At 44.0% G+C, this 25,148-nt stretch overlaps 1 protein-coding gene across 1 annotated transcript in view; it reads left to right on the top strand.

Moving 5' to 3' along the window:
• cdc73 (cell division cycle 73, Paf1/RNA polymerase II complex component, homolog (S. cerevisiae)) overlaps window positions 1-25,148 on the top strand; it is a 523,455-nt gene that overhangs the window by 45,208 nt on the left and 453,099 nt on the right. The window contains exons 2-7 of the mRNA XM_072511480.1: window positions 7,042-7,147; window positions 10,903-10,972; window positions 18,993-19,055; window positions 19,164-19,216; window positions 21,680-21,768; window positions 24,231-24,447. Of these exons, the coding sequence (XP_072367581.1) occupies window positions 7,042-7,147; window positions 10,903-10,972; window positions 18,993-19,055; window positions 19,164-19,216; window positions 21,680-21,768; window positions 24,231-24,447 (598 nt within the window). The remainder of the gene's footprint in view (window positions 1-7,041; window positions 7,148-10,902; window positions 10,973-18,992; window positions 19,056-19,163; window positions 19,217-21,679; window positions 21,769-24,230; window positions 24,448-25,148) is intronic.

Below are 25,148 nucleotides of genomic sequence, written 5' to 3'. Positions count from 1 at the left end.
AACAGGCCCTATCCCCATAACCCCACCTAACCTTTCAAAGCACCGGAGGAAGCGACGGTGTCACAGTGGTTAGCACTACTTCACAGGTTGGGTTCAATTCCAGCCTTGGGTGACTGCCTTTGTAGACTTTATACATTCTCCCATGACTGCCTGGATTTCCTCGGAGTGCTCTGGTTTCTTTCCACTGTCCAAAGATCTGCAGGTTAGGTGGTTTGGCCATGCTAAGTTGCCCCTTAGTGTCCAGGGATATACAGTTAGGTTCCGGTGATGGAGTGGGGGAGTGAACCTAGGTAGGGTGCTCTTTTTGAGAGTTGGTGCAGACTTGATGGGCTGACTAGCCACCTGTACTTTATGAATTCTATGGTTCAATTCCATGGTTCAAAGAAACCGATGCAGACATGGGGAGAATGTACAAATACCACGCAGTTACTCTAGGTCCGAATTGAGCACGGATCTCTGGTGTTGTGAGGCAGCAGTGCTAATTAGTGTGCCACCGTGTTAAATACGTCTTTGCCTTGTTTACTTCAATTATCATATTTATAATTATCTCATAATTAAATGTTGTATTCTGATGTTTCAGCAAGACATTTGTAGAAGCTTGTAAAGTTTAATGTAAAACATTTATTAACAAAAATAATTTCATAATTATGAAACTTGGAAACCAGTTTAACTTGACTTTTAACTTTATCAGCTGACAAATGGCATAAAACTACCTCAACTTTTACAAATTTCTTGCAATTAAATATATATTTCTCACTTAAATACAACTGTTTTGTCTATTGGTAATGGGGAGGAAGGAAAGAGGGGAGGAGGGAGGGAAGGGGATGGGGAAGGGGAGAGTTTTGACATTTCAGTTAATGTGACAAGCACAATGTCCGAAAGAAGCAGATGCTGAAACGCAGTGTCCTGGCACACCTCTCTTTTGATGTCATTTTGGGTTGTCCTTTGGTAGTACACTCCTAGAGGTGGGTGATTGATTCGCTGTAATACCTGTCAAAGCGATAGTTCACATTAGCTTACAACGGGCTTGCACATATCAACTAAGGCATAAAACTTTATTAAAGCATTTGAAGTTATCACTAAGGATGAACATTACGTCTGGGAGACTTGGAAGCAATTCAACATAACGTATATTGCAAATTCCAAATGTAAGTTAGCTCTGAATCAGCTGGGAGGATAGGCATGCGAACATTAGTGTCCTTGAAGGAGTCAATAGCACCAGTATTGGGGCCATGATCATATGAAACCAACTCCGCTGGGCCACCCATATGCTTAGGATATCAGTGTCCAGACTGCCAAAGTAAATCTTCTTCACCAGCTCAAGGAAGGATCCCGAACAAGAGGAGATCAAAGGAAGCTCTTCAAAGGCACCTTGTATGTAGGCTTACCTCAAAAAATAGAGCATAGACTCAATGCCTGGAAGATGTTTGCTCACAAGAGAGCTACTTGGAGAAGCCTCCTGATTGAAGGGTCACAATTCTTCGAGAACACCAGACGGCAAGAGAAGACATGGGAAAGGAGCCTGAGAAATAAATACCCGTAACCTAGCATCCAAGGACCGATCCCATCTTTTGGAAACTTTTGCCAAGTGAGTGATTGAAGAATCAGCTCTAGGACCGGGCTCATCAGCCGTGCAAGGACCCACAGAACCCCTGACCAGTAATACTGAGTATCTTACGTGGATAATCATCGCCGAGTATTCTGTATCCCTCACCCCCTCCAAAAAGTCCCTACTCATAATAAAGAAGTCAATACGAGAATAAACCTTGTGAACATGTGAATAGAACGGGAATTCCTTCCCCGTCGGCTGACTGAGTCTCCAGGGGTCTACCCCCGCCATTTGTTCCATGAACCCCCTCGGTTCCCTTGCCAATGCCGGGACCCTGCCCGTTCTACATAGATTACATAGAATTTACAGTGCAGAAGGAGGCCATTCGGCCCATCGAGTCTGCACTGGCTCTTGGAAAGAGCACCCTACCCAAGACCACACCTCCACCCTATTCCCATAACCCAGTAACCCCACCCAGCACTAAGGGCAATTTTGGACACTAAGGGCAATTTAGCATGGCCAATCCACCTAACCTGCACATCTTTGGACTGTGGGAGGAAACCGGAGCACCCGGAGGAAACCCACGCAGACACGGTGAGAACGTGCAAACTCCGCACAGACAGTGACCCAGCAGGGAATCTAACCTGGGACCCTGGAGCTGTGAAGCAATTGTGCTAACCACCATGCTACTGTTCTGGAGCACGACCGATCCAGGTCGGGATCAAGGACTGTATTGAAGTCCCCACCCATAATCAGCTTGTGCGAATCCCAAGTCGGGAATTTTCCCCAGCAGCCTTTTGATGAAATCTACATAATCCCAGTTTGGAGCGTAAACATTCACCAGGACCACCCTCACCCCCTCAAGCTTCCCCCGGACCATGAGAAATCTACCACCCCCATCCGCAACTGTGCTGTGCGCCTCAAATTGAACCCGTTTGTTAATCATGATCGTGACCCCTCTGGTCTTAGCGTCAAGCCCCGAATGGAAGACCTGGCTAACCCAGCCCTTCCGTAATCTAATCTGGTCCGCCACTCTCAAATGTGTCTCCTGCAGCAACATTACATCCGTCTTCAGAGCCCATAAGTGCGCGAACACACGTGCCCTCTTGACCGGACTGTTTAACCCTCGAACATTCCAGGTTCCCCCTGCCCCCCAGTGCCGATCATCCTGCCCCCCCCCCCCGCCGATCAGCCATCCCCCTTCTTGGGTCCACCTCCTGCCCATGTACCGCGCCCCCCTGGTCCGCCTCTTGGCAGCTCCCACCCCCGACCTCTTCCCTGTTACCTGGTTCAGTTCCCTCCCTCATCAGCAGATCATCTCCCCCCCCCCCCCCCCCCCCCCCCAAGCAACAACCCCCAGTAACCTAACCCCTCCCATATACCGGCTGTATACACCCCCCCCCCCCCACCTCGCTCCCGTTGACTAGCTCAAAGCAGCTAGCCTGGTGACTCTCAACTCCGGCGCCACCATGTCTCCCACCTATTGTCCCCCCCGCTCCCCTCACCCCTCAACACCCCTTCCCCAGAACAGCCCTGTTCGAGCAATTGCTCTGGGACCGAAACAGAGAGAAAACAAACAAAGAACAAAGCCCGCCCCCACAATAGTGCAATTCAAACTGTGTAATGAGGTGGGCGCTACCACCCACCTCCCTCCCAACCTTACCAGAAAAATAGCAAAAAGAACCCGTACCGCCCCCCAGCACCCAATAACTTAACCTTTAACTATGATTTTGGCTTTAACTTTAAAACTTTCAAACAGGCAAAAACAAACACAAGAACACCCCAAATTTTAAGTAAAATAACATGCCGAACGACATCGCTAACACGTAGGGCAATCCACAAACAAATGCAAACATCCCTTGAAACACTAACTTGAGTCCATGGATCTTCAGTTCGGCACCAGTCCATGCCCCTTAGCGAAGTCCATCGCTTCCTCCAGGTCGTCAAAATAATGCTGCTGTTCCCGGTATGTGACCCAAAGCCGTGCCGGAAAAGATAGCCTGAACTTGACCTTTCTAAACAGGATCTCTTTAATTTGTCTGTCGGCTGCCCTCCTTCTAGCCACCTCCTGGCTCAGATCCTGATAGATGTGCAGGACACTGTTGTTCCATAAGCAGCTCTTTGTGTTCTTGGCCCACTGTAGGACCCGCTCCTTGTCCACGAACCTATGGAACCTGACCACCATCGCCTGGCCCCCCCCCTTCGCGGCTGCCTCGCCTGCACTCTGTATGCCCTGTCCAGCTCCAGCGGACGCGGGAAGAAATCCTCCCCCACCAGCTTCTACAGCATGTCTGCCACATATGCTGTGGCATCCACTCCCTCGGCCCCCTCCGGGAGCCCAATGATTCTCAGATTCTGCCGGTGAGACCTATTTTCCAGGTCCTCCAGCCTGTCCATCAGCCTTGATTGTTGCTCCTTCAACTTTCTAATTTCCACGTCCGCCACCGTTTGGAAATCCGCCTGCTCCTCCACTGTCTTCTCCAATGCCTGGACCTTCTCATCCTGGGCGTCCAGCTTTTGGTCCAGTCGCTCCACCGCTTTCTGAAGCGGTTCCAAATTATCCCACTTCAGTGCTGCAAAGCTCTCCTTCATGACCTTCAGCATGTTGTCCAGTGCTGTCTGGACCGTCCGTTCCGTGGTCCGTTCATCGGCCATCTTTCCTCCCACTTGAACTTCCACACCATCTTTGTTCAGCCCCTTCTTTGCCTGTTTAGGCTCCCTTCTACTCCTTAAGTCCATACAACTCTATGGATTCAGATCTACAGTGCTGTTGTTTTCCCCTCCAGCACTCAAAAGTTCGAAAACGTCAGGGGAAAAGGTCTAAAAGTCTGACCGGAGCGAGAACCACCAGATGCGCGACTTACTCACTCATAGCCACCACCGGAAGTCTTATGTGGATGATCATACTTGTTAGTGAGTGATCACCGCATTCTATCCATTATAGTTCTTTTAATGGAATTAACATCCTCATGACAAACCAAAGTTTAAAAAAACAACAATTAGATTTTCCTTTCATTTTATTTTCATTCTAAATATGTTTAAAAACAATAAATATAAAACATTAACCGATCAAAAAATTGTCTCCCGATGTCCCTTGCCCCTGCCGACCAAAACATTTCAATACAAATAAAAAGGTCTAAAACTCTCCTAACATCGGGGTAAGTGGCCCAAGTTGGCGCTGAAGCTGCATTGTTCATTCAGCAACTCCAGCGCAGCGCTTGAAGCTGTCATAAAAAATGGTTGGAAGTGAATGGGTCATCGTGCCGTGCATGTGTGGTATCACTGTCCGGAGAGGAAGTTACAGGACAATATCTTTACTGAAGTGTGGCGCTCCGAATTGGATTCAGTGCTTCCAATTCCTTGGCCACCAAATAATCTGATAAACAACATTTGCTTTCTGCCTCCTGAGCCAATTTTGTATGCACATTTCTACCCCACGTTTCCTGTACCCTACACACCTAACCGAAGAGTACTGCATAGGCTGCTCGCAAGTTATTTCCTTCAAGATATCGCAGGTGACCTCACCTGACCTCACGCTCATCTTAGCCAAAAGGCTGAGAAGTGATCCAAAATGCTTTTAATAGTAATTTCACAGCCCAAATTCTAAATCACATCAAATTTTGCTCACTCATCACTGTTTTGGCCACTGACTTTCTGACTCCAGTCCAGCAATGCCTCAGATTTAAAATTCTCATCCTCATATTCACACCGCTCCATGACCCTGTCCCCCACAATTTTCATAATTTCCTCCAGGCTTACAACTGCTCGAGAACTGTGTTCCTCCAGCTCTGACCTCTTGTGCACTTTTATTTCCTATGCTCCATTCTTGGTGGCTGTGCCTTCAACTGTCTATGCCCTTGAGCACTGGAATCCCTCGCTAAATTTTCTTTCCTCCCCTCCTTTAAGATGTTCTTACAATGTACCCCAATGACCAAGTGTTTGGTAATCTTTCCTAAAGCCCCCTTCCTTTTGTGTGTCTGTGTGATTGTTGTAGCATGAAGAGGAATTAGCGGAGGCTGATGCCTTTAGTACTGTTACTCAATACAACTTGCTGACGTCAGAAAAGGCAAATATTTATAGAAGCTTTGTGTGTTGTCTTTGGTTCTAAAGCAGTTGCTTTTCAGTAGAAATTTAGGTGGAGCCAGTGTAAGTTGATTTGTAGATGATATGCCCTATTAACTATTTCTTTTTAATAACCACTAACAGCAACAGTTGTTATTGTTATGAACATGGCAGGGGATTAATTTAAATAGCCCTGGTTTTGAATTGTTTCTGCCTTTACAAATGGTGCTTCCCAACCCTCAGTTTTGGTATGATTCCCATCCCCTCTTAACCCCACAGCAAACTTGAGATAGGATGAACTCCGAGGGTAAGTTTATTTGCAAGTGCTCAACACAGTGAGGCGGGGGTGGGTGGGTACGTAACCCCCGTACATTCATAAAATTAAAGAGGGATAGAGAAAGAAAAATTTACCGCAGGAAAAATAATTGTTATTTCACTTGAGTCCACGATTCAGAATCAACGACAAATTGTGTATCCCTTTACATAGGGTGGCAGGTTGAAACCCAATGCTGGATAATTCCTGTTTCCAGTAGAGATGACTTCCATGATAGATAGGCATGCAGAGATGTATTAGTACTGTAGGTGATGGTGCCGAGGTTCCGATTAAAGCAGTGGAGATGGGGCCAGATATTCAGACCTGGACGGAGCCCCTTGGAGGTGGTAAAAATTGCTGACTGAGGTTTCTTAGTGCCACAAGACAATGTTACTAGTTTCACCAGCTAGGGGTCATGGCACATGACTCCCACCTCTCCACTTTGACTTTCACAAAGGGTGTGAATCCCTTTGTCTGGTTTCCTGAGATAGTTAATGCTCCAACTATTAAGTATTAAAGGGAGGTTGTGGGGTCCTTAGTCCTCCCAGATGAATCAGCCCAAGTTTGCTGTTAGTGAATGAAATGTAGACAGCCTTTGGACAGTTTCCTTTGAATTTGGTCTCTGCAGTCCTCAAGGGTCATTAGGATCGCTTCTGAGATAACGAGGTAACAGACAGACATAGCTTCAGCCAATTTGAAAAGTATTTTCGTCCAGTTTTTGAAATTTTGGAGATTAGCCATCACCATATCTCTTTATTTTATAAAAAATATAGTGTGAGGTCTTAGTCCCCTGACATTACGTTCTGCATCAGCATCATTGATATTCTAAGTGTTCAACATTGTAAATGATCAGGGTCCTTGTCTTGAATGGGAGGAGAATGGCAACAGGCATCTTCGTAGATGCTGATTACTTTTGCATTAACTCTCATTCACAGTGGCTGTTATTGTCTCTGGAAGTTGCCTCTTTTACTGAAATCATGTAGATTTGAATATACTTCTTCTATACACAGTGTCAAATCATAAGTATGTATATATCCGGAACCGTCTTACCCTGTGATATGTTAAAATTTTCACTTTGGAATGCACTTCTCCACTAATTTTAGTTTTTTCTTTGTAGGACTGGGAAGGAAGGTCAGCCGAGGGAGTATTATACTTTGGATTCCATATTGTTTCTGCTTAACAATGTGCACCTTTCCCATCCTGTATATGTGCGGCGTGCTGCAGTAAGTATCCTGAATTTGTTGTAAATTTGAAATGAGGTTTTGGATCAAAATATTAAACCAAAAGTGTGTATACACATATGTGGAATATGCAACAGTTCTAGTTAGGGGATTCAAATGAGGCTCAAAGATGAAAGAAATGTCTGCATGTATAGTCATTATTGATGGTGTCCAGATGAATGAACCCCAGAATGTTTGGAAGATTACATTTAAACTAATGTAATGTAATTGTCTGCCATCTTGCTAAAACTTAAAACCATCCAAACTCTGTTACCTGTGTCCTAACTCACTCCAATTCAATCATCACCCCGGTGCTTGCTGACCTACGTTGGCACCCGTTACGTGATTGCTCAATTTTATAATTCTCATTCTTGTTTCCAGATTATTCCATGGCCTTTCTCCTCACCTGGTTCTACCACACTGAAATTTCTGCGCTCTTGCAGTTCTGGCCACTTGAACATCCCCCAATTTTAATTGTTCCACAGTTGCTAGCTGTGGCTTCAGCTGCCAAGGCCTTAAATTCTGGATACCGGAGATGCTAGAAATCTGAAATAAAAGCAGAAAATGCTGGAAATACTCAAGTCAGTGGGGCAAAGCAGAGTTATGAAAGGTCATCAACCTGAAACATTAACCCTTTCCCCTGCACAGCTGCTGTATGACCCTAGTATTTCCAGCATATTCTGTTTTAATTCCTAAACTCTGGAATTTCCTCTGTAGATCACTCATTACTTCTCTCTTCTTTAGGATGCTCCTTTAAATCTATCTCTTTGACCAAGCTGTTGGTCATTTGCCGTAATACTTCCTCGTTGCATTGTTGTCAAATTTTGTTTGAACATGCTGCCCTATGAAATGCCTTGTGAATTTTACTACATTAATGGCGCAATATAAATGCAAGCTGCTTAAGTATATCCTTGATATTTCCCAATGTTTGGAAATTCTGGACCATCTTTTTCCAAAAGAAGCAGAGCATGTCAGCCCTAAACCGTGAAGTATTGCAAGGAATCATTTCTGGTGTTTGATGTGAAAAACGCTTGTACTTTATATGAATCCAAAGGGATAAAAAAATATGGCCTGGCATAGTATAGGGAACCAAAAGGGAATGAGAGAAAGGCAAAGCAAATGGGAAGGCTGTTAAACATTAGAACCGTTATCACATTGGGGTTGGGATTAGGTTAACATTGTGATTGCTGCCTGTTTCAAAGTAGCTTTATTCAATTGAAGAAATTCTGTTAGCGCTTTGTATGCAATTCTCTTTTTCCTATCCTGTTGCCAACTAATTTAATTCAAGTGGTTCGTTGGAACCTTTTGCCATTTTGTTCCTCCTTTGGTGGAGAAGGGAAAAGAATAAAAAGGAGATAGGAAAAGGAACCAAAGGATTTATGGATAATAATAACTATAAAGAAACAAATATTTGAAGTTCTTTTTCTTATGGATACTTGGGTCATTTATCCCCAAACATAAGGATAGAACAGTGTTAGAAAGAGAGGATGTGTGTTGGGAAAGGAATCACTGGTAAAGTCCTTCGAAACTGACAAATTAAGTCCAAATTTTCTTGAGCTGATTCATTGTTTTGTAGAACTTGCCAGTTTTCTTCCTCGCCACTTGAATGTTTTGATTCCTTCCTTGGGTAAGGCTTCATGCATCCTGGCCACCTTCTTCTTCTACTTTATCCCAATCATTGTTTTGCGTGAGCCTTGATCATGAATGTTGATGGAATGTTTGATTGAGGAAGCATTATCATTGAGGAAAGCTCTGTTCACAGATCCTCCCCTCTGGCTGGGATCGAATTCCTGGTCAATTTCCCCACCCTAACCAAGTGATGGTTTGGCCGATCTAGTCCCTAAGGTGCTACACTGCTTCTAACCTAGTACAGATCAGAGATTAATTGTTGATAGATCAAACAGAGGATTCATTTTAAAAATTAATTTATGGAATGTGGGCATCACTGGCTGGGCTAACATTTATTGCCCATCCCTAATTGCCCTTGAGAAGGTGGTGGTGAGCTGTCTTTATGAACTGCTGCAGTCCCTGTGGTGTAGGACACCCATAGTGCTGTTAAGGATTCTGACCCAGCGACAGTGAAGAGTAACCCAGAGTAACTGGTTCAGAGTTCAGAATTACTGGTACGAGAGAAATAATAATAATATAATTAATACAAATCACATCAGTAATTGGTCAACATCATAACCTCAATATCAAAAAAACGAATTTGTTTCTCAGTATTGTTCGACAATGTAATGTAGAAATATTGCATTTTGAACCTTGCGAAAAATACTTCCTTTGCTTTGAAGATTTCTGAAAACAAAGATTCATGACCAAAGATAAGAGGCAAATTTATGTAATTTTTCTTCCATCTTCTCTCCTCACTTGAATGTCACCAAACTGAACCAAAACGACATCCACACACTTTTTTTCAGCGCAGAGTACTGAATAAGAATAGGGTGCAGGGTACCCGGCCCTTGTTTCTTTCCTTCACCCCATTCATCAAGCCTGTCAATACTGAGGCCATATGTAAAGCTCCAACACAACCTTGGTTGAGATCAGTTAATTGTACTGATCAGGAGATTAGAGTGATGTAGGTTTGTATACCTTGTTACATTTACATATTGGACTGGGTTAGATGATTCATCTTCTCAAACCTGTTTTGCCATTCAGTTAAGATCATGGCTGATTTGTGTGTCCAATCATCTGCTTTAGCTCCACATCTTTTATATCCTTATGTATATTGATCTCAAATTTAAAATTATTAATTGAGATATAATTCCCTGGACTTTTGTGGAGTTCCAGAGTTCCACTCTTTTACCACCCTTTAGTTAAGAACCATAGAATTTCTACAGTGCAGAAGGTGGCCATTCGGCCCATTATCTACAACAGCCATCCAAAAATACACCCTACCTAGGGCCACTTCCCCACATCCCTGGACACTCGGGCAATTTAGCATGGCCAATCCATCTAACCTGCACATCTTTGGACTGTGGGAGGAAACCAGAGCATCTGTTTTTCCTACCTTATCTCCTGAATGACCTAATCAGCTCGCGTTTCTCAAAATGCTCCGTCACTGTTCTAATTTCCCCAGGACTGATGTTAGACAACCGGCCTATAATCTCCTCGCTTCTCTCATCTTATCAATTATTTGTTGTTTTCTAATCTGAAGGGAATGTTCCTGAATCAAGGAAGCTTGAAGATTGTGACTTAAAACATCTACAATTTGCAAATTATCCTTTTAAAAGCATATGTTGGAATCCATCAGGCCGTGGGGATTTGTCAGCCTTTGGTGCCATTATTTTTTCTAATATTGTTTTCTTGCTTGCATTAACTTCAATTAGTTCCAGTCCTTGGATTTATTATTAATTTCTTTGGGATATCTGGTATATTATCCTTTGTCAGTTACATGTACTACCTGGTAATGTATTATGAAATGCATTCAGTATAATGAAGTGGTTCGAGATAGTTTCAGATGCATAATTTTTCCCAGTTGCACAGTTATTAAGCTGAAGTGAAGGAATGAATGAACCTGCAATACTGTTGTGTATCTGGCAGATAGTACTGTCAAAGCCTTCATTCGTGATCTAGATTTTTATGTGGTATAGGAAAGGAAAAGAACAACCAAGTTTATTTTGAAGGGCATCTGCAAAACTGGGTCAATCAAAGTATTTGCTCTATTAATGCACGCAGTTGAATCTTTATTAAAGCAATACATTTTACTGTGGCATTTAAAAAAACAACATATTTCTGGATTTCAATTTTTTTTTAAATAGACCGAGAATATTCCTGTTGTTCGAAGACCAGACAGAAAGGACTTGCTTAGCTACTTAAATGGTGAAACATGTAAGTATGACATATTATAATTATGCTCCTCAAATATTTCATTCGGAAGGCTAAAATGTTATTTTTCCCCTGCAGAGTCTCTGACCTGACTGAATATTGGCAAACTCCAGTAATAGAAAGTGCATCTGGCTTAAAAGCAAGTGAGACCTCATCTATTGATAGTTTGGTTGAAAGAATCAATTTCTGAGAGCTACACTTCTGAACGGATCTTCAGGATTCAAAAATGATACTTTTATTCAGAACCTGTGGACCAGAGTTGTGTTGAGCATTAGAGTGTCGAGGTTGTTGCCCAATGGGGTTGTAGGATGCCTACCATCTGAACAGGAAAATGTAGTTGCTTTCCACTTGAAGTTTACTCCCTTGGTCTGTCATTCACACCCGCCCTCTTTACTCTGCGTGAAAACTGCTGAGCAATTATAAAAGAGAAGAACCTCTGCAAACACCTTCTTCTGGAGTATGGTTCAATTAGAACAATTGGTTCTCTAATAGATTGTTCAAGAGACTGTTATTGATGTGTGACTCCGTACGGTACACCCTGTATGTTTCTGTCAGTGGGTTATTCTGCTGCAGGAAAATCACAATGACTGGAGGCTCTATCCCCATCTTTTTAAGAAAAAAATATATATTTTATTGAAATTTTTTTCCCTGAGCAACATTTTTCCCGCTTACAAAACAAGCGAAACGATAACAGTAACAAAACAGAAATTTTAAAACTTTTTAACAATAATAATAATAATAGTAGTAATAATATACAAGCAACAAAACCTCGTACTCTATTGACCTATACTCAACTGCCTTCTCCCCCCCCCCCCCCCCCCCGGGTTGCTGCTGCTGGTCATCCGTCTTCCCTCTAATGTTCCCCTAGGTAGTCGAGAAATGGCTGCCACCACCTGGTGAACCCTTGAGCCGATCCTCTCAGGGCAAACTTTATCTGCTCCAGTTTAATAAACCCCGCCATATCGTTTACCCAGGCCTCCAGTCCGGGGGGTTTCGCCTCCTTCCACATGAGTAGGATCCTGCGCCGGGCTACTAGGGACGCAAAGGCCACGACATCGGCCTCTTTCGCCTCCTGCACTCCCGGCTCTTCCGCAACTCCAAATAGAGCTAACCCCCAGCCTGGTTTGACCCGGACCTTCACCACCTGCGAAATCACTCCCGTCACTCCCTTCCAATACCCTTCCAGTGCCGGGCACGCCCAAAACATGTGCATGGTTTGCCGGGCTCCCGCCACACCTCCCACATTTGTCCTCCACTCCAAAGAACCTGCTCAATCTTGCCCCCGTTATGTGTGCTCTATGTAGCACCTTAAATTGAATCAGGCTAAGCCTGGCGCACGAGGAAGAGGAATTTACCCTGCTTAGGGCATCAGCCCACATACCCTCCTCTATCTCCTCCCCTAATTCTTCTTCCCACTTTCTTTTTAGTTCGCCCACCAACTCCTCCCCCTCTTCCCTCATCTCTCTATAAATCTCTGACACCTTGCCCTCTCCGACCCACACCCCTGGAAGCACCCTGTCCTGTATCCCCTGTGTCGGGAGCCGCGGAAATTCCCTCACCTATTGTCTAGTAAACGCCCTCACCTGCATATATCTCAAGAAATTCCCCCGGGGTAACTTATACTTTTCCTCCAGTGCTTCCAAGCTCGCAAAAGTCCCATCTATGAATAAATCTCCCACCTTCCTAATTCCCAACTGGTACCAGCTCTGAAATCCTCCATCCATTCTTCCTGGGGCGAACCTATGGTTGTTCCTGATAGGGGACCCCACCAGGGCTCCCCGCACCCTTCTCTGTCGCCTCCACTGTCCCCATATGTTCAGTGTTGCCGCCACCACCGGGTTCGTGGTGTACTTTTTAGGTGAGAACGGTAGCGGCGCCGTCACCAGCGCCTCTAGACTCGTCCCTTTACAGGACCTTCTCTCCAGCCTTTTCCACGCCGCTCCCTCACCCTCCATCATCCATCTACGTATCATTGCCACATTGGCGGCCCAATAATAATCTCCCAAGTTCGGTAGTGCCAGTCCTCCTCTGTCCCTACTGCGCTGCAGGAACCCCCTCCTTACTCTCGGAACTTTCCCTGCCCACACAAAGCTCGTAATGCTCCTATCTATTTTATTAAAAAAGGTCCTGGTGATTAAAATAGGGAGACATTGAAATACAAATAAGAACCTCGGGAGGACCATCATCTTAATTGCCTGCACCCTGCCCGCCAGCGATAAAGGCTGCATGTCCCACCTCTTAAAGTCCTCCTCCATTTGTTCCACCAGCCGTGTCAGATTAAGCCTGTGCAAGGTTCCCCAGCTCCTAGCGATCTGAATCCCCAAGTATCGGAAGTTTCTTTCCACTTTCCTTAGAGGTAAGCCTTCTATCTCTCTACTCTAGTCCCCTGGATGTATCACATATAATTCACTCTTCCCCATGTTTAACCTATACCCCGAAAATTCCCCGAACCTCCTCAAGATTCGCATAACCTCTATCATCCCCCCCGCTGGGTCCGACACGTATAGCAATAGGTCATCCGCGTATAACGAGACTCGGTGTTCTTCTCCCCCTCTAGTCACCCCTCTCCATTTCCTGGAGTCTCTCAGCGCCATGGCCAGAGGTTCAATTGCCAGCGCAAACAACAATGGAGACAGCGGGCATCCCTGTCTTGTTCCCCTATATAATCGGAAATACTCCGATCTATGTCGACCTGTAACTACGCTTGCCGTTGGTGCCCCATAAAGTAGTCTAACCCAGCGAATAAATCCGTTCCTAAACCCAAACCTCCTTAACACTTCCCATAAATACTCCCACTCCACCCTATCAAATGCCTTCTCTGCGTCCATTGCCGCCACTATTTCTGCCTCCCCCTCCACTGAGGGCATCATTATCACCCCTAATAGCCGTCGCACGTTAACATTCAATTGTCTCCCTTTTACGAACCCTGTCTGGACTTCGTGCACCACCCCGGGACACAGTCCTCTATCCTCGATGCCGGCACCTTTGCTAGCAGTTTGGCGTCCACGTTCAATCGTGAAATAGGTCTATAGGACCCACACTGCATCGGATCTTTGTCCCTCTTCAAAATTAGCGATATCGTCGCCTCCGACATTGTCGGGGGCAGTGTCCCCCCTTCCCTGGCCTCATTGAACGTCCTCGCCAACAACGGGGCCAACAAGTCCACATATTTTCTGTAGAATTCCACCGGGAACCCGTCTGGCCCCTGGTATTCCCTGCTTGCATGCTTCCCAGTCCCTTAATAACCTCGTCCACCTCAATCGGCGCCCCCAGGCCTGCCACCGCCTGCTCCTCCACTTTCGGGAACCTCAACTGGTCCAGGAACTGCCGCATCCCCTCCTTTCCCTCTGGGGGCTGAGACCTATACAGTTCTTCATAAAAGGTCTTAAACACCTCATTTATCTTTCCTGCCCTTCGCACGGTGTCTCCCCTTTCATCCCTAATTCCTCCTATCTCCCTCTCTGCTGCCCTCTTTCGCAATTGGTGCGCCAACAGGCGACTAGCCTTTTCCCCATATTCATACCTCCTCCCCTGTGCCTTCCTCCACAGTACCTCCGCCTTTCTGGTGGTCAGAAGGTCAAACTCTATCTGGAATCGTCTCCTCTCCCTGTACAGTCCCTCCTCCGGGGTCGCTGCAAATTCCCTATCCACCCTTAAAATCTCCCCCAGTAATCTTTCCCTTTCCTTGGCCTCTGTTTTCCTTTTGTGGGCCCCAATAGAAATCAGCTCTCCTCTGACCACCGCTTTTAGTGCTTCCCAGACCACTCCCACAGGGACCTCGCCGTCGTCATTGACCTCCAGGTATCTCTCGATACACCCCCTCACTCTTGCACACACTCCCTCATCCGCCATCAGTCCCACATCTAATCGCCAGAGTGTTCTCTGCTCCCTGTCCTCTCCTACATCCAGGTCCACCCAATGTGGGGCATGATCCGAAACCGCTATGGCTGAGTATTCGGCTTCTTCCACCCTGGAGATCAACGACCTTCCTAGAACAAAAAAATCTATCCGGGAGTACACTTTATGGACGTGGGAGAAGAAGGAATACTCCCTAGCCCTGGGTCTAAGAAATCGCCATGGATCCACTCCCCCCATTTGGTCCATAAACCCCTTAAGTACCTTGGCCGCTGCCGGCCTTCTTCCAGTCCTTGAGCTGGATCTATCTAGCCCCGGGTCCAGCACCGTATTGAAGTCCCCTCCTAAAATCAAATTTCCTGCCTCCAGGTCCGGAATACGCCCCAGTATCCGTCTCATGAACCCCACATCGTCCCAATTTGGGGCATACACATTAACCAACACGACCTCCATTCCCTCCAGCCTACCACTCACCATTACATATCTACCTCCACTATCTGCTACGATGTTCTTTGCTTCAAATGCTACACGTTTCCCCACCAAAATGGCCACCCCTCTGTTCTTTGCGTCCAGTCCTGAGTGGAACACCTGTCCCACCCATCCTTTCCTTAGCCTAACTTGGTCCGCCACCTTTAGGTGCGCCTCGTGGAGCATAACCACGTCTGCCCTTAGTCCTTTCAAATGCGTGAGCGCTTGGGCCCTTTTTATCGGCCCATTCAGGCCTCTCACGTTCCACGTGATCAGCCTCACTGGGGGGCTACCTGCCCCCCTCCCGTGTCGACTCGCCATTACCTTCTCTAGGCCAGTCCCATATCCCGCCTCCGCGCTCCCGCTCGCTCCCCCAGCGTCGCATTCCGCCCCCGACCACCTTCTCTTTAGCCATTTCCTTTTGGATTTCCGCAGCAGCAACCCAGTTGTGCCCCCCCCCCCCCCCCCCCCCCCCCCCCGCTAGATCCCTATCTAGCTTGATTGCTCCCCCCATATCACTTCCGTAAGTCAGCTGACTTCAACTGACCCCGGCTACTCCTGCTCGCTCCTCGGCCCCCCCGGTGTGAGGGAACTCCCATCCGCCTTGTGCCTGTTTTCCCGCCTTATTCTTTCTGGCGCGGGAACATCCCTTTACCTGTCCCGCCTCTTATGGCGCAGCTCCCTTTCCCCTCCCCCTCTCCTTCCCCATTCTCTGACTATGTCCCGCCTCTCCCCCCTCACCGGCGCCCACATTTCCCCAGTGTCCCCCCCCCCTTCCCTGTTTACTTCTCGCTTAACTTTCACCATCCCATTAACAAAAACAATAATAACAACAATAACAGTTCCCTGCAGCATCAGTCCCTCCGTTCCGGTCCAGTTTCTCTTCATTGATGAAGGACCTTGCTTCCTCCGCTGTCTCGAAATAATATTGTCTCTCCTGATGCGTGACCCATAGTCTTGCCGGCTGCAGCATCCCAAACTTCACCTTCCTTTTGTGCAAAACCTCTTTGGCTCGGTTGAAGCTCGCCCTCCTTCTCGCCACCTCCGCACTCCAATCCTGGTAGATCCTTACTACCGCATTCTCCCATCTGCTACTCCGCACCTTTTTGGCCCATCTCAGGACCTCCTCTCTGTCCTTAAGGCAGTAGAATCGCACGATTATCGCCCTCGGTGGTTCTCCCGCTTTTGGTCTTCTCGCCGGGATCCGATTTGCCCACTCCACCTCCATGGGGCCCGCAGGGGCCTCAGCACCCATCAGTGAGCTCAGCATCTTACTTGCGTACGCTCCACAGTCCACTCCTTCCACACCCTCCGGGAGACCTAGTATCCTAAGGTTCTTCCTTCGCGCTCCATTTTCAAGGGCCTCAATCCTGTCAGCACACTTTTTATGAAATGCCTCGTGCGTCTGAGTCTTGACCGCCAGGCCCAGGACCTCGTCCTCAACTCTATCCCCATCTTGATGTTCACACATATACATGTCCACCAAGTCTTTTGTGAGTAAGCTGACTCATTTGTATGGGAACTGCAAACATTCAAGATTCATTCCTACTGCTTTACAGTTATTTAACGCATGGGAAGGATCACCGAGAACTTCCGGAATCTTGAATGTATTTATTCTCAGTGTTCAAAATCATGATACCCCAAGATTATCCCAATGTGACCAGGAACTAATTAGCATAATTAGCAGCAATCAACCTAAGACATGATGCTCAGTTTGGGTTCTAGACCTCGTTGCAGCTTTGGTCCCAACGTAAACTGACAGAAGGTAACTGATTTTTCTTGGTCTGATGAATTCTACGGTGATGTGAGAGTGACAGCCCTTCACATCAAGCTAACATTTGACTGAGATTAAGGAGCCCCAGTAAAATAAACGTTAGCGGGAAATATGATGTAGCTCGGTAGTGGGTGGAAGGATAGGGTATAGGTGGAAGTTTCTCCACAGGTTGGAGTCACGCGTGGCGAAACGGAAGATGATTCTGGTTGTTGGGGGCCAATCATCTTTCCCTAGGACATTGCTACAAGAGTTCTTCAGAGTAATGTTCTCGGCCCAGCTATCGTTACCTGCTTCATCATTGATTTTCCATCCATCATAAGATCAGAAGTGTGGTTGTTAATTGATAATTGCATATGTTCCACTTCCATTCACAACCCCGCAGATGCTGAAGCAGTCTGTGCCTGCATGCAGCATGACGGTGACAACATTTTGGGCATTGGCTGATAAGTGGCAAGTAACATTTGTGCCACACCCCCTGGGGGTTACCATTAACCAGAAACTTAACTGGATGAGCTTCATAATATCATTGCTACAAGAGCATGTCAGAGACTGTCAATTCTGGGACATGGTTCACCTGACTCTCCAATATCTGCCCACTATCTACAAGGCACAGGTATCTGGAATACTCTCCAATTGCCTGGTTGAATGCAGTTCCAACAACACTGGAAAACCTCATCTCCACCCAGGACAAAGTAATCCGCTTAAACATTCACTCCCTCCACCACAGGTGCACGGTAGCCACATTGTATACCCTGAGTAGGATAGGATATGCTGCAGCAACCCCCCAAGGCTCCTTCGACCACACTTTTCAAACACGTGACTGTTACCCATTAGAAGAACAAGGATCACAGACTATTGGGCACAGCACCGCCTGCATGTTTCTCTCCAAGTCTCTCACATCCTAACTTGGAAATGTATCGCCATTCCTTCACTGCTGTTGGATCAAAATCGTGGAACATCCTCCCTAACAGAACTGCAGGTGTAGCTGATTAGCTGAATTTCTAGTTGATGCTGAAATCTTCTAAGCTTTCCAGAATGGTTGGATTTGGTCCCGTGTTCTTTCAGACAGCCTGGTTTGAAAGGAATAGAAATGACACTGGATCTACTTAAATTTTATTTTATGTTCTGAGATGTGAAGGAATATACCCCATTGATATCAAAATTTATTATTTTCTTCTTGAAGACATGTTATATATACTTCCTCCCAAACCAATTTAATGTTAGTTTTGATATCTTTCTATCTTTTTTGGAGACATGGCATAGTTCAAAATGCTTTGTGAACACTTGGAAGGTATGACATTAGATCTTAAAACAAACACACTATACTGCTGCTGCTGGCCCTCAACATCAACACTATGATGGTGATGTGGAAACTATGTTGAACTGTATCCTTGTTTTTACAATTTTTGTTAAATTGCTTTTTGAATGTGTTTTGCTTGCACTTGTTTGAAGTTTAAGATAATGAAGGTATGATGGAGGGGGAAGAATTGGATATAAGTGGTCGTCAGTGATGTCGGACTTCTGAATGTGCAGTTCAAAATTCGTAGCATTGTTTTAGTAGTTACTACAATAAGAAAAGTGAATAGAACTAAAACATATTAAAGCCTTATTTCTTTTACTAATTTTTTTGAAATGTTTTGGTGCTGGAGAGGGTAAATGAGACAGTTGGTTTTATATGCACTCTCGTTAAGTTGATGCTAATTATAGTGTTGATCCAGTTTTGTGTCAGGCTTTTTGTCATTGCTCAGTTTGTAATAGTTGCAATCAGATCATTAATTAAGTAAATTTTTCAGATTACATCAATGCAGTTTAACTAGGGAGACAATTTCAATTTTACAGAATCGCTGTTGTGTATTTGTTGTGAGAGAGGTATTTGCTAACGTTTTTGGATTAATATATTTTGATGCCAATCTTTTATTTTCTCAGCAACATCTGCGAGTATAGACAGAAGTGCCCCTCTAGAAATTGGTTTGCAACGTTCAACGCAAGGTATCGATGGTTTATTTAATTGAACTTCTGAAAAAATTTGCAATCATAATCCACAAAACAAAATTCATTCTTTTGCATGTTTTTCTTGTGTTTGTTATAAACCACCAGTAAAACGAGCAGCTGAAGAAATATCATCAGAACTAAAGAAACCCAGGATAGAGGTAATTGGTTTGGACAATCTGGGACTGATTTAAATGTATAATTCAGAATATAATCTCCATGGATTAAGAAATTAATGAAAGATAGCCCACCTGTGATAATAAAATCATAAGAAATAGGAGCACACTATTCTTTTTAAAAAAATTTAAAGTACCCAATTCATTTTTTACAATTAAGGGGCAATTTAGCGTGGCCAATCCACCTACCCTGCACATCTTTTGGGTGTGGGGGTGAAACCCATGCAAACACTGGGAGAATGTGCAAAACTCCACACGGACAGTGACCCAGAGCTGGGATCGAACCTGGGGACCTCAGTGTCGTGAGGCAGCAGGGCTAACCACTGCGCCACTATGCTGCCCAGGCACAGATTGTTCTGCCACTTCAATCATCTCCATTATTCAATTTGATCATGGCTAATCGTCTCCATCAACTCTACTTTCCTGCCCTCTCTGCATATCCCTTGATTCCCTTAGTTTATTTAAGTTACTACAACCGCTTAAATGTTCATCTTGTTAATGCTGCTTCCCCTTCTTTCCACTTTTTACCTATTGAATGGCGAGACCAATAGTAATTGCCCATATCCTCTAAATTCTATTCTCGTCGGGTTGGCTATCCCAAAGCCTGGTCTGTCACAGTGGCATGCCAAAAATTTCTATCCATCAAACCTGATGATTAGAATGAGTTCTGTTGGCCACTTAGATTTTTGCCTTTATAAACAGGATTCATAATTAATACCAGATGGGTGACCAGTTGCCTCTTCATATACAAGATATGTTTTGGGACTGGGTAGGTTGTATTTATAAAGCTAGTAAGCATGTATTGAAATGACAGAAAATGAGGTGGCAAGAGTAAATCCATCCATGGGAAACTGCAAGTAAATGGTTGAGATAACAGCACATCTGCTGAAAATTGCAGTTCTGCCTTGTTGGTATTTAATGCAACTTGTCATCATTCACTTTCATTTATTCAGGATCTTTAATATAGCAAACATATTTGGATGTTTTATGGTGAACAACAGCGGAATAAATAAGGGCAGGAGTAGGCCATACAGTCTGCTTCACGATTCAATAAGATTGTGGTGATCTAATCTTGGACTCAATTCTACTTATCCTGCCTCTTCCCCTATTGACCAAAAATCAGCCTTGAATAAATTAAATGACACCGCCTCCACAGCTTTCTGAAGTACAGAATTCAATGATTGATGAAACTCCGATATGAATTCCTCGTCATTTTCTTCAAATGTGTGACCTCTAATTCTGAAACTATGCTACCTAGTTTGAGATTCCCCTACGTGGAGAAACATCCTTTCAGCATCAAAGCGCCTTAGAATCTTGATTTTCAATAAGATCACCTTTCATTCTTCAACTCCAAAAAGTATAGGCCCAACCTTTCCTCATAAGACAACCTTTCATCCTAGGAATCAACCTAATAACCTGCTCAAAATGACAAGTATATCCCTCCTTCGATCAGGAGATCAAAACTATACATGTTACACTAGCTGTGGCTTCATCAATGTCCTGTAGTCATAGTAAGACTTTTATACTTAACTCCCCTTGCAGTGTAGGCCAAATTCCATTTCCTTTCCTAATTGCTTGCTGGGTCTACATGATTTTGTGATTCATGTACCAGGGCGTCCACATATACTGCAGAATTCTGCAGTCTCTCTTCACTGAAATCATGTATTTTTCTCTTCTTCCTACCACAGCGGATAACCACGCATTTTCCCACACCGTACACCATCAGCCAAATTTCTGCCCCTCACTTAACCTTTGCTTATTCTTTATTTCCTCTTCTCCACTGGCTACAGTACGCATTGCCCCTCAATGCAAGTCATTAATGTAGATTGCAAATAATTGAGACCTTGGGACTGATCCCTGTGGCACCCCACTAGTTACAGTTGGTCAATCTGAAAATGACCCAATTATCATGACTCTGTTTTCTGTGAGCCAATTCTCTGCACTAATATATCACGCACAACATCATGAGCCCCTAATTTGTGTAGTACCTTTCTATGTGGCACCTTAACGAATGCCTTTTGGAAATTAAAATGTGCTACATCAACTTGTTCCCTCCATCCACTCTTATTTGTTACATACTCAAAGAATTCAAATATATTTGTCAAATGTGATTTTGATTTTATAAAGCCATGTTGACTTTATTTCATTGTTTTATAATTTTCTAAATGTCCTGTTACCATTTCTTTAATAATGAATTCTTAATAAATTTCCTAATGGCTAATGTTACGGTAACTGACCTATAAATTCCTGCTTTTAGTCTCCCTCCCTTTCTTGAATGGAGAGAGACTATTTGTGGTACTCTAATGGTAGGGTGCTCTTTCCAAGAGCCGGTGCAGACTCGATGGGCTGAATGGCCTCCTTCTGCACTTTAAATTCTATGTAAATGTCATAATTAGTTGGAAATGCTGATGTGAAAAAAAAACTAACAAGGTGGTGTATTGAAATTAGGATGAAGAACGTGTACGACTTGACAAAGAGCGTTTGGCAGCTCGATTGGAAGGCCACAAAGAAGGCATTGTACAGACTGAGCAGATTAGGTGAAGTATGAATCTTGCAAACATTCCTGTACAGTGAATTTGGCAAATGAGTGATTGCACACCAAATTATGCCCATTTGATGAAGGTAGTTTTCAGATTGAAGAAAACCTCTGTCGTAATTTTAAAAAGTTTTGCCTTGATTTTGAAAATTTAGTTTTTCTGTTTTTCCATAATCCCATCCAGGTCGAAGAAAGTATCTTGACTCTCTTTCCTCCTTGAAGCAGTTATTGAGGATTATTGCAACTGCTTCACTAATAATCATCAAGGAAGAGAACTTGCCACAAAGTTATTCAATTTGACCTACACACGACCCCAGTACCACACTATATGGTGGCCATTTAATGTCCTATTAAATACAGCAAGTCACTCCGTTACACAAAAATGAGTACAAATATCACCGTTTCTCAGCAACTAATGGCGGCAATTAGCATGGCCTTGCTAGTGCTCCCTCTGCTCAACTACCGAGTGTCAAAAAAAAAAATTCCGTTTCAATTTGCAACCAGTGGGTAGTTTACCATTCAGTTTAGGTTTAAAATCTGTGCTGAATTTAATCAAACAATAGTGATTTTCGAATAATACTAATTTACTATGTAGGATCATTGAATAGTGTGCTTTCTATGCCACCTTGTGGCAGTTTTGACTTAATGCTGCACGGATCCTGATTCTTCACCGTTTTGCTACTTTCAGCTTTAATATCTTTCTCCGCCTTCACCACATTCTCTTGTCATTTTCTTCTGCACCAGACTTACAGATAAGGGTTTGCAAGCACCTGTCTAGCATATCTATGTACATTACTTTTCATTTTTCTCCTGCTCAACCTTGTCTTCAAAATAAATTATCAGTGCAGGCACCTTTGCAGCTTTCCAGTTTATTATTTTTGTTTGATTTTCAGGACTGTGTTGGTTCACAACTTGTGAGGTCTTTGGATTTGTTAGAATCAAGGAGAATGAAGATGGGAATTTTCTGGCTTTTGTTCCTTTAGAATGAATGGAGGCTTTTTTCAGATTGCACTGGGTACAAAGATAGAACGGGTAATAGAAGCTATGCGGAAATAAAAACATTAATAGGACTTTGATTGTTGGACGGGGTGGAAGAAAATAAAGTAGGACCGAATTGTTGATGAGGCGGTGGTATAAATTGTTGGACCGGATTAGCACGTTTTGGTGTATTTTTTGATTGTAACAGAGATAAACAGCTTTGCGGTCACAAAGGTGCTTTACTTCAGCAGAAGTGTGAGATTAAAACATTTAGATATCAGTGCTGTATGTGGCTATTCTTCTCTATCAGCTGCTAGTCCAAGGATTATTGCTTAAATATTCAATTTTCGGAACCCTTTATTTCCATGGCATTTTAGATTAAGGTCCATTCCTGGACTGAGGGTAACATACCTCCTGAACTTTCTCGCTCACCCCATCTGTGGTGTAGGCCATTACTGGCTACTGATTTCCTATTTCCCCTGTTTTTGATCTAAACATTTGTAAAATTTAAAGATGTCACATTCTCAAAGTTATGGGCCTAAATCCCAGACCAAAAGCATAGCTGGTTCAAGAAGAATTGTGATTAGATTCTGCTTGCCAAATGACCCTGTTTTAAAATTTAGCAATTCTACTTCGCTACAGAATGAAAAGGCAAACATTAGATCAGGGAAAAGTAAACCTTTTCATTACTATCATTTCTAATTGAGAGAACTTTGAAATGTCCTGGCTATCGTTCTCAGTTTTTCAAATTTCCAGGACCAGTTCAAACTGTAGAATTAGACACATGACATGTCCTTAAAATGTGAGCTTGGATTACTGGACTCTAATTTGCCTTCTGAGTGAAAGGTGTTTAACGTTTAATCTCACTCCCAATTCTGGTGCACAACTTGAGGCTGATGTTTCACTGTAATACAGAGGAAGTGCTATATTCTATTGGATAAATGTCGAGCAGGAGCTCCCCTGCCTATTTGGATGGATGCAATGTGCGAGATCCCTTGGCACAATGCAAAGAACAGGCAAATTATCCTTGCGTCTTGACCAACATTCACCTCTCAACCAGTGCTTATTAAAAACTAGTTCATGGAATCTTTATGTACACAAATTAGTTGTTTGCTACAGAACAGAAGTGGATGCCTCTCAATAAAGTAATGCAGTGACTGTGAAGTGGTTTGGTGTAACCCAAAGACATAAATAGCGCTATGCAAATACATTTGTTCTATTACTCTTGTTGGGGGGGGGGGGGGAGAGGAGAAAGTTACAAAAATTCTGGTTATTTGTGCTCATTCCAAAAATTAATTTTGCATTTGTCGCAAAGATGTATTTTCAAATTGATTGTTGCATTAAAGTGATTCTGGCAGTAAAAGTTTCATATCCCTTAATGAAATGTAAAAATACAACTTTCAAATAGTCTACATTATTGATTTGCAGGAAAAATATTTTGCGTGCAAAAAATAATTTTATAGCTTTAATGTTTTGGGGTTACAGGTCATTGTCGGAGGCGATGTCTGTGGAAAAGATTGCAGCTATTAAAGCTAAGATTATGGCAAAAAAGCGATCCACTATCAAGACAGATCTGGATGATGACATCGCAGCGTTGAAGCAAAGAAGTTTTGTAGACTCTGAAGTAGATGTAACCAGAGATATTGTCAGCAGAGAGAGAGTATGGCGAACGAGAACTACCATTCTCCAAAGTACTGGCAAAGTGAGTTCAGCTGAACGAAGCTTCCTGGTTTCTTAGTATGTTTTCCTCCAACCTTCTCCACTATCTTCCAGCTGGGTGGGACTCTGCTCACCTGCTTTCATTCTGATCTATCTAACTGTAGCAAGATAATTACTTGCATTGTCTTCTCTTCCTGCAGTGTTACCTCTGCTGTGCATAAAGGGTCTATCCTTGACCTTCTATTTCTCAGTTTTGTGCTGCCCTTGGTGACATCATTCAAAGGCACAGCAATAGTTTTCAGATGTACACTGATGTCACCCAACTGCTTTACCACTTCTCCACTGTTGCTAAATTATCAGCCTGCCTACCTAGCATTCAGTACCTGAATGAGCAGAAATTTGCTTCAAATAAGTATTGGGAAGACTGAAGCTATTGTTTTGCGACCCCATTCAAACTCAGTTCCGTGGCTACGAAGTCCATCTTTCTATCTGGCTTAATCTACCCAATCGGCTGGCAATCTTGGTGTCACATTTCTCTCAAGATAAGCTTCCCACTCTATATTCATGCCATTTTTAAGCGGAGGCGGTGGTTTAGTAGTAATGTCTCAGGAATAGTAATCCAGAGGCCCAAGCTAATGCTCCGTGTTCATGTGTTCAAATCCCAACATGGCAACTGGTGGAATTTAAATTCAGTTAATAAAAGTCTGGAATTGAAATCTAGTCTCATAGATGGTGACCCAGTTA

The sequence above is a fragment of the Scyliorhinus torazame genome, chromosome 7, assembly GCF_047496885.1.
Source record: "Scyliorhinus torazame isolate Kashiwa2021f chromosome 7, sScyTor2.1, whole genome shotgun sequence".
In the NCBI taxonomy this organism is placed as follows: domain Eukaryota; kingdom Metazoa; phylum Chordata; class Chondrichthyes; order Carcharhiniformes; family Scyliorhinidae; genus Scyliorhinus; species Scyliorhinus torazame.
This window is presented reverse-complemented; position numbering and strand designations above follow the sequence as displayed.